Below are 16,841 nucleotides of genomic sequence, written 5' to 3'. Positions count from 1 at the left end.
TATCTCAGCTGAAGACGCCCTTAACAAAGATCTCTTCCGCAAGAAAATATTGACGAACGGGCTAAACCGAGACGAGCAACCGAAGAGAAGACACCGTGCCCCTTGGACAGAGGAGCGTAAGCAGGCCCACTCACAAAGAATGAGGGAAATTTGGGCTCTAAAGAAGGCCAAGTTCAGTGTCAAATGCAACAAGACTTAACGTTTTCCTTGATGGCCCCAGCGAATTATATATATATGTATATATAAATATGCTAATGGAAACACTGTCAATGATTAAACTAAAACCTTGTCGGAGACTAAAACTTCTTCCATTAAAATTCCAATTAAAACAGTTCATTTAAAATGTTAATGGAAAACCAAAGTGGTAATAATATAAAGCCAACGACATGAGGGCGTGAACATAAGCATAAACATGATTGTCATAAATATGTGTCCAAGGCCGCTGATGAAATTCGTCAGCATGAAGTGAGACAGAAGCATCAGTTGAAAAATTGTAAATGGCCCTTAGCACCGTAGGTAATACTATTGGCTGAAACCTTGCCAGGAAATGTCAGTAGATACTGAAATAATGTTTTATGTTAGTTGAAAGTTGTTATTTGTTATCTACTGTTGTGTTGGTTGCTGCCCTTCTGTTGGCTCTGAGTCTGGTGTTGTAACTTACAGAATAACATCATCTGCGAAAAGCCTTATCTCTGATTCCACTTTACCCATATCATTGATATATATAAGAAAACATAAGGGTCCAATAATACTGCCTTGAGGAATTCCCCTCTTAATTTTTACAGGGACAGATAAAGCTTCACCTACTCTAATTCTCTGAGTTCTGTTTTCTAGAAACAGAGCCACCCATTCAGTCACTCTTTTCAAGTCCAATTGCACTCCTTTTTGCCAGTAGTCTCCCATGATCTACCCTATCAAATGCCTTAGATAAGTCAATCGCAATACAGTCCAATTGACCTCCTGAATCCAGGATATCTGCTATATCTTGCTGGAATCCTACAAGTTGGGGTTCAGTGGAATAACCTTTCCTAAACCCAAACTGCCTTCTGTCAAACCATTTATTAATTTTGCAAACATGTCTTATATAATCAGAAAGAATATTTATTAATTTTATTCGTATTTAAAAATTTGCAAAATAATACAGACAACAATGTAAGTTTAGTAAAATATTGAATATTTGCATTTACAAGAGTGTACATTTAATATAACCTGTAGTAAATTGTAATAAAAATAAGAAAATATGGTGATATTTATGTTTATAATGATAGTGCAGAGATAAGACAGTATAGAAATGGCAGCCTAAGAATGCTGTTACTGAGAGAAGCATTCAGAGGTCAAAAACAGGAAAATTTAATAAAATTGGTTAGCTTATAATTTGGTTTTAAGTGGTCCACCTATTCAATACAAACACGTTAATACCAACTAAGTTGTGAAGTTATTGGAATGAAAGCTCTGGGGGTGACACTTTTGTAAAAGTTCCAGTAACTGAATTTAATGCAAGTCTGGGGTGGTGAAAACAAGTGAGGTGGCATTCAGAACTGTGTTTACATCGTCTCACTACTATTGTGCATTGGCTGCTGGCAGATTATGCTGATAAATATGGTTGTTTATTAGTGTTGCATAATAAACTGAGGGAAGTGGTAGATTTACTTTAGGGCTTATTAAATTATCTTAATGATAGGAAAGCTTGGAATATGTTTTAATTACATTCAATATTTCATTTTTGAAAAACTCAGGGTCGTCCTATTCATGAGGGCGTCTGATATTCAGGGTATTGCGGTAAATGGAAAGAACATTTTGTGGAGCTATGTAAGCTATGTGGGTTGGAGGAATTTTATTTCAGGAAATCTCGCTAAAGTTTTTCCCTGAATGTTGCGAATAGTGTAAGGGGACAGTCAAAAGGGAGTTAAAGTGATAAAGTATCCTTTGTTTGCCTAGCTAAGTTATCTATCCTAGTTTCTGTGGTTCTTGACTGTAAGGGTTTTGCTGAGGCCATCGCAGTATATGGAAGAGGTAATATTCTAGTACTTCATGTGGTATAGGGGAGTAAAGTATGTGTAATCCTGTCTGCTTTTCTAATGATCCCTCTTCCCATACTGACCTGTCATTGTCTTTATCCTTTTGTGTGTTCTTATTCATGTTCCTTTCTTGCCATATATGACATGATTTGACACTTGTTTGTTCCTTTTCATTACTTGACCTGTGAGATTCCATTTTTGCATGTCTTGTATTCTTAGTCTTTCAAAACCTGTATACATATACAGTAAAACCTGTCCTAATGAACACCTCTCACCGGTAAACACCCCTCATTAGCGGACCATTTTCTAAGTCCATCATAAAATCCTACGTTATGTATCAGTAATTTACCCCTCTTATACGGACACCCTCTATTACAGAGACGGATGCACCATACCTACTAAAGACTAATGCAACCTCTCTTAAACGGACAGTTCTTTTCAAAATTAATGTGTGCACTGATTTTAATTCGCATGTGCACTTACTTTGTTTGAAAATACTAGTATAATTTTCACTTACTTTTTGCAGTTACTGTAACTTACGGTGCAGGTTATACACATTCTTGGAAGGCTTCACTAAGCTATACTCTCACCCCACTGCAATTCTGTTGCCTGAAATGCTTAACTATGCTGGAATTTGTACGTTCACTGCCTGGTTACTTTTAAATTAACCCTTAGGCTTTAAAAATTTTTTATGATAGTAAGTTAATGTGTTTTAATATAGTTCCGAGGAAGTGTTTAACTCTAAACAAAATGGCAGGCATAATAGACAATCATAAACATGAGTGTTTGTGTAAACTGTCTGAAGTGTTTATGATTGGAAAGACACAGCCAGCAGAAATGATGAAAAACCAAGAGGAACTAATGAAGGAATAACATTTAAACTCAATTATTTATTTTGCGTATGGCTTACACAGACAATATCAGTAATACAGTAGAGTCTCGATTATCCGACCTAAACGGGACCTGGAGTACGTCGGATCACCGAAAATGTCGGATAATACAGAATAACTTTGAAAATGAACTAAAACGAACACGAAGGCTATACTGTATTACTATGTTTTACGGTACTCTATTTACTGACTTACCAATTCAATTGTACAGTACATGCAGTACTGAACGAAAACATTCCAAATGTCTTACGAAAAGAAACTTGTCAAAAATATCTGCTTGCCTGCTGATTCACGTTTTCTTGGTGCGAGATCCCGCCATCGACGATAATCCTTCACTGTGAGTCATCGTTTTCTCCTTTTGTTCTGCAATGCCTCTTTCTTCTTCATCATCATCCTCGTTTACTTTAGCATTCACAAAACCAATAAAATCAGGGTCAGTTAGTTCAAACAGCTGATCTTGTGCACACCACTTACATCTTGAGTCTCACAGCCAGGAATGCAGTTCAGTAAGGGAACAATGTTTTCCATGTCTTCTTGTACCACCTCCTTTCGATGTTCATCCTCACTCAACAATATGTTCCAAGACTTTCTAATGTCATTGTTCCAACTTCTTCCCATGACTGCGCTATCCAGTATGCCACGTCGTTCATGTTGTTTCGTGTTAACTTTTCTATCATGTCGTTGCCATTGTCCATTTTCTCTATCAGGAATGAAAGGAGTTTCCGCCGATATTTCCTCTTCAATGTTTCCAGCACACCTTGGTCCATTGGCTGGCATAATGACGTCACGTTAGGAGGGAGGAACAGGAACATTAACAGAAATGTTTTTAAATGTCCTAGGCTTCTTTGCTTTGCCGATCATAAGCAATTTTGTTTTTAAGTTCCCAGTAATATTACTACAGGCAAGAATAGTAACTCTTTCCTAACTACACTTGTAGCCAGGTGCAGACATCTTGGCTTGGGCTGTGAGAGTTTTGATGGAAGCATCTTGAAATTCAGCCCAGTCTCATCACAATTAAAAATCTGATCACCGGTTCATCTTACAGCAAGATTTATTTTTTGAAATTCCCTTTTAAATTTCACAACCTCATCGGATTTAGCTGACAATTTTTCTACACAGATATTAAGCTGCCTAATGCCGGACCGTTTTTCGCACCGATCGAGCCACCCAGCACTGGCAGTAAAATTAGGGTCCCCTTCAATAAGCTCCTTCTGGAAATACAAAGCCATTTATTGCAGAATGGGTCCAGATATTGACAGGCCTTTTTCCCGGTTTTGAGTGAACCAAAGAAATAGTGTTTCACTTAATTTTTCGTACTCACATTTTTCATTGTTTTTCTAATTTTCAGTGCATCACTTGTTGCTCTGGTAGAGCACCACCTTTCAATTTCTTCCCTCTTATGTTTCCAGTCTCCCACTATAACACGTCCAACACCATAATCTGAAGCTATTTTTGAAGGGTTTCCGCTTTGTCCAGTCTCTTTAACCCACTCAGCTTGTCTTTCACAGAAACAGTCACTTTCCTCCCTTTACTCGCCATACTCACAGAGGAGATGAAAACTATAACATCCGCACCCAACCAATACTACACTGAACAATGACTCGCTGCACCTGTCCTTGAGAAAAACCTGGTCCTACCGCATGACTGCCAGTGCTTGTCCCACGGTCGCATCCTCCACATCGGGTGTCCCAGAAATGCCTCCACCTAAAGTTCAAATTCAGCCTATCAATGTCGGATAACACGGAATGTCGGATAAGCGAAGGTCGGTTGAGCGAGACTCTACTGTATATATATTTTTATGGATGAGAAACAAAGCAAATTATGCTTCACAATTGAATATCTAGTTTTTCAATCCTGCGTACAGCATCTGGAGTTACCAGCAGGAAGTCATCTTAATCACCGTGATAGTCTCAAATCTTGTGGGCCGATGACCTTCGATGTTAGGCCCCTTAAAACAACAAGCATCATCATCAAATCTTGTATTCCCGGACTATTTCATGAAGAATCTGGTGTGGAGCTCCGCAGTCACAGTCTGGATTTTTCCACTTACGGAGAGCGGCTCTGCACCAGCCATGTCCTGTTCAGATTCTATTCAGGGCAGACCAGGTCTTGCGTGGTAGGTGGGATCTACTTGGAATTCTGGGACCTGAGAAGAAGGTATGCAGGCGCACATCTGTTGCTGCTTCCCATCTACTTCTCCACTCATCAAGAGATTTAAAATCCTTAGCATCCGTGTCAGTAGCATTTAAATGGCAACAAACAGTGGGTGAAAAAAGTTTCCAAATGGTAGTGGAATTCTTATTGACAAGGCAACACTAGAGTGGTTCAGTAAAGTAAGGTCAAAAGGTCCCTGTGCACACGAGCGCGCGCGCGCGCGCGCGTGTGTGTGTGTGTGTGTGTGTGTGTGCAGCATGGAAATGTAGTACTATGTACTGAAATGTTCCACATTTTTGCAGGAGTTTTTGTCACTTATTTTGTTCCTACTTATTTTTAATGGTGTCCCATTTCATATCCTCTCTCGAGAGGACACCTCTGTGTAACAACTTTGTGTTATTTCTCTGAAGATCCAGAGAAACTGGGAAAAGCCATTATGGTCTCAGTTTTAATGACTGTGAAATCCTGACATTCACCTCCCCGCGGTAGAGAGGGGGCAACAACTGCTTATGACAAGTTTGTTATATGCAGGCGGCTAACGAATGGAGGGACAGAGTATCTTCCGGTATAAGATCCCCTCTACCAAGTGCGAACAGTCTCCTTGAGGGTGGATGAGCGGGTAGAGGTTAGGGAACTCTGTTGTCCTTGGGACAAGAAATGGTCCCAAAAGACGGAAGAACCTACAACTGGTCAACGGCATTAGGATGCGGAAGGCAACTGGAAACCACTGCATTAAAGATCCTGAAGGTTATCCCTTTAAGTTCACATGGCATGGCTCTGTATAACGCAAAATTATTATCTGGAGTTTCTATTCCCCCATTTGGATCTGGGGGGGGGGATTCTTTCAACGTTGGTAGACTAGAAAGCCCGACAGTTTTGGAAAGATCAAAGTGTACGACAAAGTTCGAATTGATGAATATCCGAAGATAGCACAACTGCACTTCGGAAGATGCTTTCCATGCTGCAACATCACGTTCGGAGCTGGCTACGTGGACCGCGAACCTCCACTAGGAGAAGGTGCCTCAAGAAGAAGACAAAGGTGATCATTATAGAGAGGTTTTACTGTATATCTTCTGGTCGTCCTGTTTGTCGTGTGGTTTTCCTGCTTTCCCCTTATCCTACACTACTCGTATCAAGACTAAAGGTCTGCCAAGATGAGTGTTGATGCCCTGCCTCCTTATGAAACTGGGAAGCAGAAACAAGCTTGTTGGAGGCTGTAAAGAAATAATATAGAATATTTGTTTTGGTGTGGAGAGAGCCTGTCTGCGGTATTTAAATATGGCAGTGGATATCCTTTCATGTATGTCCTTGTTTCTTTTTCTATTGCTATTTCTTTTGATGCTGACCTCTCATTGTGTTTTTGGTATTGTGATATTTGCTGTATTAATGTTCCTATCTGTCTGTTTGTGACATGATTTGACTTTTTTGTTCCTTTCCATTCCTTATTCCTGTGTGGGGTTTCCTGTACTGAAGATAATTTGTGCTTTTGTCTTCATGTATGAATTTCTCCATCTCACTTTTTGTCTGAGTGGTTTCCACTTAGTAATACAGCAATATGGGAGAGTATGGAGTGTTGTTCAAGCAATTTAAACTTTTTTTCCAAAGTAGACCTCAGTTCATACTTAACATTTCAGAAGGTCCATACAAAACACTGCCCTAGCCCTGCTTTGGTTTCTTTTCATTTTTAAGTTTTAGTAAATAGTAACGTGTTCACATTAATGTCTAATTTTTATCTTTATCTAGGATGAAACTGTATTCCTGGACCGTGACAGTCAAATCAAGGCCATCGAAAAGACATTTGAAGACGCCAAGAAGCCTATAGAGAAACACTATAGTAAACCTAATGTGGTGCCGGTTGAGATCTTCCCTGTATACCCAGACTTTAAGGTAAGTAGTTCAGTTCTTTTATTTATGCAATACATTTAGAGTTTGAGGCTTATGTTACTTATTGCATGTAACACTTGCATTTGATTATTTTCAGATCTGGAAGTATCCATGTGCTCAAGTAATTTTTGACTCTGACCCTGCACCTGCAGGCCGTTCAGTTCCTGCTCAGATCGAGGAGATGTCTCAGGCTATGATTCGGTGAGTACAATGGAGAGAAAAGCCTATAAAGGTTAATTCATTATTGCTGCAAAAGTGACATAATGGTTAGCTTTCTCATAACACAGTAAGTATTCTTGAACAGTATCATTATCATGGATGAAGATAATAATTACTTTTACTTCCAAGAGCTGAAAATGTAATTGAAATAGTACGTGTTGGAAATTAACAAACAGTTAAAAAAATCAAATGATATGGAGAAAGATAGGAATATGAAAGAGAGTACATAATAGGATAAACACAATAACGGGTCAGTGTGGAATGCGAGGAATAGAAAGATGAGACAAAGACAAGCAAGAAGAACTGCAATGGGAATAAGAGAGGAGATTGTCCAGATCGTTTGTGTTTCCTTGTCCTTGTTTATTCCTTTCCATTACTGTATATTAACTTGATCGAATCCTTTATTACTTAAATAAATTTGTCTTTTGCTTCTGCTCTTTTATGACCTTTATTTCTTATTCCTGTCTGTATCTGCCTTTCTTCTCACCCAATACTTCTCACATCATGATGACCCCTTTATGAATGAATATTGATTCTCACCTTCTCAAAGCTGGGAAACAAAACAAGCTCTTCTGGGGCTGGGAAGAAATGGATATTGAAGAACTCTGAATTGACAAGGAGAGAGCCCATCTACTTTAACCCTCTTGCACTCAGCCTATATGCAGGGGATTTTTGAAGCACATCTCAAACTAATTTTTCAACCAAATTATTAAATAATCAACACGTAAGCATTTTAATACATATTAAAATAAATCACACTAATATACGAAACTATGATCATTTCGGAAATGAATATACTTTGGATGTATTATTATTGGTAAAGCCGAAAAAAATTGAATTTTGAAAATTATTTTTGAAAAATAAATAATGGTTTTCATTGACCTTAAAGGTCAGACATTATTGCATCTTTCTTCTTTACTTTTAAACCTGAAAGAAAGAACATTTAATTCTGAATAATTTGATATCATGTTTGTGGGTTACTGTAGTCACGTCCTAGTTCGTGAACCATGGGCAATGGCTGAGTGGCCTAGTAAGTGGTCCTGAGACTCGGGATATGGAATAGGAGTGGGCATCTCGGACATATTCTGAGTTATGGCCCTCCTTGTGCTCAGGCGGCTAGGACTATACAATCAACCGGTGGTCCATAACCCGTTAGAGGAGAGATCCTCACTTGGACTATGTGCAAGTAGGGTAGCATCCTGCTTCATGAATTTAACGAGCTCAGAACATTTTAAGCAAGCCTCGGACCTATGGGAGTTATGGAGTCCCACTCCCATTTGATAGGCGAGGCACTCCTTGGAAACAACTTGGCGAACGAAATGGAATTCGATGGGGAGCTATCAATATTAATGGGGCTTATGGAAGAAAGAAAGTAGAACTGGCTGAGTCAGCAAAGAGGATGCATCTGGATGTGCTAGGAGTAAGTGATATTCGGGTAAGGGGAGATAATGAGGAAGAGATAGGAGATTATAAAGTGTACTTGACGGGTGTTAGAAAGGGAGGGCAGAGTCTGGGGTAGGGCTCTTTATCAGGAATACCATTGCACGCAACCTAGTTTCTGTTAGCCACGTAAAGGAGCAAATGATGTGGGTAGATTTGTCAGTTGGAGGAATTAGGACTAGAATTGTGTCCATGTATTCACCATGTGAGGGTGCAGATGAGGATGAAGTTGGCAAGTTTTATGAAGCATTGAGTGACATCGTGGTGAGGGTCAACAGCAAGGATAGAATAGTGCTAATGGGCGATTTCAATGCGAGAGTTGGGAATAGAACTGAAGGATACGAAAGGGTGATTGGTCAATGTGGGGAAGATATGGAAGCTAATGGGAATGGGAAGCGTTTGCTAGACTTCTGTGCTAGTATGGGTTTACGAATACATTCTTCATGCATAAGGCTATTCTCTGCTACACATGGGATGTTAGGGGTACCAGATCCATAATACACTATATCTTAACAGACTTCGAATTCAGGAAATCCGTCAGGAATGTACGAGTTTTCCGTGGATTTTTCGATGATACAGACCACTATCTGATCTGTAGTGAACTAAGTATCTCTAGGCCTAGGGTAGAGAAAGTGAAATCTGTCTGCAAACGAATAAGGGTAGAAAGTATCCAGGACGAGGAAATTAGACAGAAGTACATGGATATGATTAGTGAGAAGTTCCAAACAGTAGACAGTAAGCAGGTTCAGGATATAGAAAGTGGCATACAGGGATGCTGTAGTAGAAACAACAAGGGAATGCCTAGGTACAACTGTGTGTCAAGATGGGAAAAGGCGAACATCTTGGTGGAATGATGAAGTGAGAGCAGCCTTTAAACGTAAAAAGAAGGCTTATCAGAAATGGCTCCAAACAAGGGCCGAGGCAGACAGGGATTTGTATGTAGAAGGAAGAAACAGAGCGAAACAAATAGTTGTTGATTCCAAAAAGAAGTCATGGGATTGCATCCGGGAGATAGTAGGTTCGAATCTCACTATCGGCAGCCCTGAAGATGGTTTTCCATGGTTTCCCATTTTCACACCAGGCAAATGCTGGGGCTGTACCTTCATTCAGGCCACGGCTGCTTCCTTCCAACTCCTTGGCCTTTCCTATCCCATCGTCGCCATAAGACCTATCTGTGTCGGTGGGACGTAAAACCCCTAGCAAAAAAAAAAAATGTCATGGGAAGATTTTTGTAATAACCCGGAAAGGCTAGGTCAAGCAGCAGGGAAACCTTTCTGGGTAGTAATAAAGAATCTTAGGAAGGGAGGGAAAAAGGAAATGAACAGTGTTTTGAGTAATTCAGGTGAACTCATAATAGATCCCAGGGAATCACTGGAGAGGTGGAGGGAATATTTTGAAAATCATCAATGTAAAAGGAAATCATCCTGGTGGTGTTGCAAACAGTCAAGCTCATGGGGAGGAGGAAAATGATGTTTGTGAAATTATGCTTGAGGAAGTGGAAAGGATGGTAAAAAAAACTCCATTGTCATAAGGCAGCAGGAATAGATAAAATTAGACCTGAAATGGTGAAGTATAGTGGGAAGGTAGGGATGAAATCGCTTCATAGAGTAGTAAAATTAGCGTGGAGTGTTGGTAAGGTACCTTCAGATTGGACAAAAGCAGTAATTGCTCTTATCTATAAGCAAGGGAACGGGAAGGTTTGCAACAACTATCGAGGTATCTCATTGATTAGTATACCAGGCAAAGTATTCACTGGCATCTTGGAAGGGAGGGTGCAATCAGTCGTTGAGAGGAAGTTTGATGAAAACCAGTGTGGTTTCAGACCACAGAGAGGCTGTCAGGATCAGATTTTCAGTATGCGCCAGGTAATTGAAAAATGCTACGAGAAGAATAGGCAGTTGTGTTTGTTTCGTAGATCTAGAGGAAGCATATGACAGGGTACCGAGGGAAAAGATGTTCACTATACTGGGGGACTATGGAATTAAATGTAGGTTATTAAAATCAATCAAAGGCATTTATGTTGACAAATGGGCTTCAGTGAGAATTGATGGTAGAATGAGTTCTTGGTTCAGGGTACTTACAGGGGTTAGACAAGGCTGTAATCTTTCACCTTTGCTGTTCGTAGTTTACATGGATCATCTGCTGAAAGGTATAAAATGGCAGGGAGGGATTCAGTTAGGTGGAAATGTAGTAAGCAGTCTGGCCTATGCTGACGACTTGGCCTTAATGGCAAACTGTGCCGAAAGCCTGCAGTCTAATATCTTATAGCTTGAAGATAGGTGCAATGAGTATGGTATGAAAATTAGCCTCTCGAAGACTAAATTGATGTCGGTAGGTAAGAAATTCAACAGAATAGAATGTCAGATTGGTGATACAAATCTAGAACAGGTCTATAATTTCAAGTATTTAGGTTGTATGTTCTCCCAGGATGGTAATATAGTGAGATTGAATCAATGTGTAGTAAAGCTAACGCAGTGAGCTCGCAGTTGCGATCAGCAGTATCCTGTAAGAAGTATGTCAGCTCCCAGACGAAACTATCTTTACATTGGTCTGTTTTCAGACCAACTTTGCTTTACGGGAACGAAAGCTGGGTGGACTCAGGATATCTTATTCATAAGTTAGAAGTAACAGACATGAAAGTAGCAAGAATGATTGCTGGTACAAACAGGTGGGAACAATGGCAGGAGGGTACTTGGAATGAGGAGATAAAGGCTAATTTAGGAATGAACTCGATGGATGAAGCTGTACACATAAATTGGCTTCGGTGGTGGGGTCATGTGAGGCGAATGGAGGAGGATAGGTTACCTAGGAGGATAATGGACTCTACTATGGAGGGTAAGAGAAGTAGAGGGAGACCAAGACGACGATGGTTAGACTCTGTTTCTAACGATTTAAAGATAAGAGGTATAGAATTAAATGAGGCCACAACACTAGTTGCAAATCGAGGGTTGTGGCGACGTTTAGTAAATTCTCAGAGGCTTGCAGACTGAACGCTGAAAGGCATAACAGTCTATAATGATAATGTATATAATTTGATGTGTTTGCTGCAATTCGTTCTTGAAGTATGACGAAGTTATTCACTGCACACATAACTGTCTTTGATGCCGGGTTCTTCACAGTCCGATGCACGGTGAGACTCTGTGACTGCGAAAATCTTCAGGGGTAAAATCTTCAGTTCCCACATAATGGCAATCACCTTCAACAAAAAAATCCCTTTTACCGTCTAAATCACCTTAAAATTCAAGGATATCAGAATCGTTCAGCCTTGAACATGGCCCAGCCATTACGAGTAAAAGATGACTCAAGCGCATGCAACAGCATAATAATGAGAAGATGCATAATAATAGTTAAGGATGTGCAGCGAACGCACAGTATACCAAAGTAACAAAAATAAACTCTAAACTAAACTGATATCAAAATCAAATTGTTGTATTCATAAGCCAACCAAAAACGGATCCATGCAATAACTTCGAACAACCACAACATAAACATTCATGGTCAAGAGATTTCATTTGTTGAAAATAAAAACAAATTGTAGGGCTGGTGGATATATCTGTTGAGTAAAATCTAAATTCAATCCTTTAAGTTACTGTAACGATCACTTGTTACCATTTAACAGCCACACAAATGACCAAAATCCCTAAATAGGACAGAGCCGATGTATCGGCACTGTGAGCGTTCTGGCATAATCTTCGCACCTATAGGTCGGTGCGCTGGGTGCAAGAGGGTTAAGATGACAGTATATGAAGATTGCTCATTCTTCCCACCCTGACCCGTGATTGTATTTATCTTATTGTATGTTCCTTTTCATGCTCTTTTCTTTAGATAAGACTTGATAGAAATGATGTGTATAATGTGTGTTGAGTTACTTATTTTTGTTTTTCCTTGCAGAGGTGTGATGGATGAAAGTGGAGAACAGTTTGTAGCTTACTTCTTGCCAACTGAAGAAACTTTAGAGAAGAGGCACAGAGACTTCTCTAACAGTATTGAATATGAGGATGATGAGGAGTATGAGTACAAGATGGCTCGTGAGTACAACTGGAATGTAAAGAGCAAGGCCACTAAGGGCTACGAGGAGAACTATTTCCTCGTGATGCGACAGGATGGTGTGTACTACAATGAACTGGAGACCAGGTGAGTACACAGCTCACAGTGCAGTAAGGTCACAACAGGATATTTGTAAGTTGTTATTTCCCAAAAAATATTTTTTCTTATAAATAGGTATATTCTGCAGAGTATTTTTGTCGTGTCTAAATCACGACTAGTTTGGAAACCGTACTTTGCTGCGGATAGTCAAATATTTAACTGAAATTTAACAGGGTCCCATTTTGAGAACCCCTTTTGGACATGACAGCATCTATAAAATTTAGTGTAACGACATCATGATGTGCTCACATCTCTCATTTGGGCTTATAACTGTGGAACTAAAGATCGATCCAAATGGTTGACATACCATATGATTGGAAGTGTTGGACATGAGAGAAAATATGACTTTCGATGTGCCTCAATTAAATACGGTGGGTGTGTAATTTTTTCGCATGATTTGCATGAGCGAGCTGCAGCCGCTCGATCTTGGAGCGATACGAAACTTCAAGTTGCAATATCATAAGATGTTGGTGCAGCACGCAATCAGACGTATGAATGTCAGAAGGACGCAATGAAGATAAACATATTACAGCTAAGATTTCTCTCATTTATTTCCTCTTTTTGTATGTTTGTTCATGTTTATGTGAAATATTTACCCTATGACTTTGCGCAGTACCGTGCATTAAGGGCTGTTTCACACTAGGTGACAGGAATCTGCTACCAGCAGCCTGTGCTTGAGAAACATTATTTTAAATGGAGCTCTTCAAACTGGGCTCGGCGACCAATCTTGAAGTAGTTCACCCCCACTACCTACAGCCGAGGCAGATTTTGCAACCCTGACTGGCAACTATGCACTGGGGTCTTCACATTCTTCAGTCACATTCCGTTCACAACTCCCTTCGGTGTTATTGTGCATTTCATGTTCCTTCACGTTATGGACTCGGTTTCAAAATACTATAAACTAAACTAATAAAATAAATTATAATGGTGTTAAAACAGTGTGTGTGTTCTGACAGTTCCCAGTGCATTAGTAATGGATGGCAATTACTGTGGCAACCAGTATGTGCCTCCTGTTTAAGCCAATCCCAGCTAGATAAGCCCTCTCTCTCTCTTAAAGCTCCCTGAGGAGGCCGGTCCAAGTTGCACGTTGGCAATTGGTATACCGTAGCCATTGTGGCCGGACTATATAACAGTGTCTGCTTTAAGTGATATCATCATCAGTTAAATAAATGGTGCTATTGTGTTTGTGTTATTAAGTGCTAATAATAAGTTTATCATTATCAAGACTGGCATTTTAATATTTGAATTGAAGTATTACAGGTGGTACCAGCGCCCTTCGAAACTATGATACTGTTTATTATTTTTGGTTTCTTAAAATAATTATACAATTTTCTTCTTCTTTGCTTCATTCTCATTAAGGTGGACAGGCTTCGATTTTTGGAATTTTTGACAAAGCCTGTCAGATTTTAGAAATTAGGAATCATGATCAGGTTTGTTTTTCTTTGGATTTCAATAACAAGAGATCCCATAACTAATGATCGCAAGTTTAAAGGCATTGAAATAATAAGTTATTTTATTAATTTGGCCACCTAATCAATACAATAAATCTTGTCTTTGTTGAATTACATTGACATGGTACTGGTACATGTTTTGCCCTACATATAGGCATCATCAGCCATGGGTTTAACCTTGAAATAAAATTAGACACCTGATTTACATTTAAATAAAGCAAAACTAATTTATAAAAAGCCTTGAAGAGACTTGAAAGAAAATTAACATATGGTAAAAGACTACTACAATGTTGGTTTTAAAGCTATGCTTTGAGTGAGAAGTTTACATTTGGTGAAAGTATTTGTAATGGTGACAATAGAAGACTACTATTATAAGTAAAATGAATAAAGCAAGATTTTGTTATAGACAAGTGGTAAAAATGCTATAAAATGATGTGGACCGACTAGCGGTTAGAACTAGATAATAATGAGAATGACGATCAAAATCGTACTTTTTAAAAACTTAATGTTGAGTAAAATAATGTTGAAAGATGGTCAAGTGACCTGTAATTATTTGTTTATGCAAGATAAAAGTCAATAGCATATGGTGATGTTGTGGTTCACTTTGATGAAGAAATAAGAGGTTGTAGTTGAAGGTTAATATACAATGTTCATATTGGACCTCTATGGACCATCTCATTTGATTATGATGCTATAGCGTTGTTAAAACATGTAGGTTTGTTGACATGTTGGTCGAAAAGGCATTGTGACAGTTGAATGTAGTTAACTTGTTGAATGTTGGATCAAAAGTAGAATCATTTGACAATGGTGAGGGTAACTTATGTTATGAGCTAAAAGTTGAGCTAAAATAACTTATTGTTATTATTTCAATCAAATATCATCAATATGGAGCAGAAATGATATTTATCACGTGTAAGTTTAAAGGTACTCGAAACAACATTGTGAAAGATGGACTTTTGCCTATCCCAACTCACGTTTCAATGCTGGAAAAATAACTTACCCATATTCAAACAAATAGATCCACGCCAACTCATTCACACATGGTGTAGAGACCAAAATTTGTGCAGGACAAAATTAAGATCCGTTACTAGAAAACTTGTACTGCATAATAAATAAGGTCATTGGCCCACCAGCTTGATTAAAATTACCATGTCGTAACCCAAGGATCACCGCATAATAGATAGGCTCATCCAGTTACGATCATGACCTTTATCCGGTATCCGCGCTAAATGACATATTCATATTGCCTCTCCTAAGGCAAACATGAATTACACAAATTAGTGTTTACGCAACATCAACACAAGCTCAGTCAGCCATAACCACGAAGAAAACATAGCATAGGGTCTCAGTTCAGAAGAACAGGCAAACTCACATCATTCACACAGAGCTATTTTCCATTCCCACATATTGAATAATTTGTACGAAAAACAAACGCGCACAAGAGAAGCAAGTAAAACCTACAGCAAATGAAAATTTAAAAAACCTGTAGAAGAGGGTCTCGGTACATGAGATCAGCATAACTACAGCAAACCAAAAATCAAAATAAATACCTTACGTCCGAAGAATAGAAAAGCAGATTTTATAGTCAAAATCATTGACTCTGAGCAGAGAGTCGCGTAGGGTGGATGATAAATCCATTTGATAAACCCCACAAAATCTAGTGCACTCATTTTGTGGATTAACGTTTCCACCTTCCTCGCGATAATTGAAATTAATAAGGGTCCTCCTATTCAATACAAAGACATTTATTAATGTGAATCAATCACATGTCGTTCACATGAGGTACTAGTTTTGGCACTAAACTTGTGCCATCATCAGCCAATGGGTCCAATCAGGCAAACACAATAACAAAAAACAACTTTAAAACACACTGTAACAGCTGCATAGATGAATATTAAATATGGTACATGATGATATTGCACTTCAGTATAAAATCCTTGTTAATAATTTCAACAAGATCAAAGAAGTAAAGACATATACAAGCTGGACAAAACTGCCATATGTACAAAACAACTGAGTCATTGTCATTTTAAAAGGATTTTATACAGAAGTGCAGTATCATCATGGGCCATATTTAATATTCATCTATGCAGCTGTTACAGTGTGTTTTAAAGTTGTTTTTTGTTATTGTGTTTGCCTGATTTGACTCGTTGGCTGATAATGGCACGCGTTTAGTGTCGAAACTAGTACCTCATGTGAACGACATGTGATTGATTCATATTAATAAATGTCTTTGTATTAAATAGGAGGACCCTTATTAATTTCAGTTATTGTAATCCACTTCAATATGGATCATGAAATTTCTAAATATCAATTGTCTCTCGCCGAGAACGGAAGGCAAAAAGTGTCACAAGATGGAAATGCTTAGTCAGATATTGATGGCATGAGACGCCATCTGTTCTGTTTGGGAATATTACAAATTGATACGTTTGAGACATTGCCGTGAGAGCGACGTCGGAATGGTGCAACACAAGGACAAGCTTGGTGTTGCGCATTACGAAACCAGTACTACACAACTTGTGAACGAGTTGATGCACGTAACATTTTGATAATACTGTAGAACCTGGAAACTGTCTACGAAATTTGCGAAGGCTCCTTTTAACTGGTTTCTTTTTCTTGCGCAAATAACTCTATCAAAA

General features: G+C 38.9%; 1 protein-coding gene across 1 annotated transcript in view; it reads left to right on the top strand.

The window, feature by feature from the left end:
* The window catches only part of atms (RNA polymerase II-associated factor 1-like protein antimeros), a 51,741-nt gene that overhangs the window by 17,590 nt on the left and 17,310 nt on the right, over positions 1-16,841 (top strand). Inside the window, exons 5-7 of the mRNA XM_067144089.2 lie at positions 6,806-6,949; positions 7,044-7,147; positions 12,497-12,739. Coding sequence (XP_067000190.1) covers positions 6,806-6,949; positions 7,044-7,147; positions 12,497-12,739 — 491 coding nt within the window. The remainder of the gene's footprint in view (positions 1-6,805; positions 6,950-7,043; positions 7,148-12,496; positions 12,740-16,841) is intronic.

The sequence above is a fragment of the Anabrus simplex genome, chromosome 3 (assembly GCF_040414725.1).
Source record: "Anabrus simplex isolate iqAnaSimp1 chromosome 3, ASM4041472v1, whole genome shotgun sequence".
In the NCBI taxonomy this organism is placed as follows: domain Eukaryota; kingdom Metazoa; phylum Arthropoda; class Insecta; order Orthoptera; family Tettigoniidae; genus Anabrus; species Anabrus simplex.
Note: the sequence above shows the minus strand (reverse complement) of the source record. Positions and strands in the feature narration are given on the sequence as shown.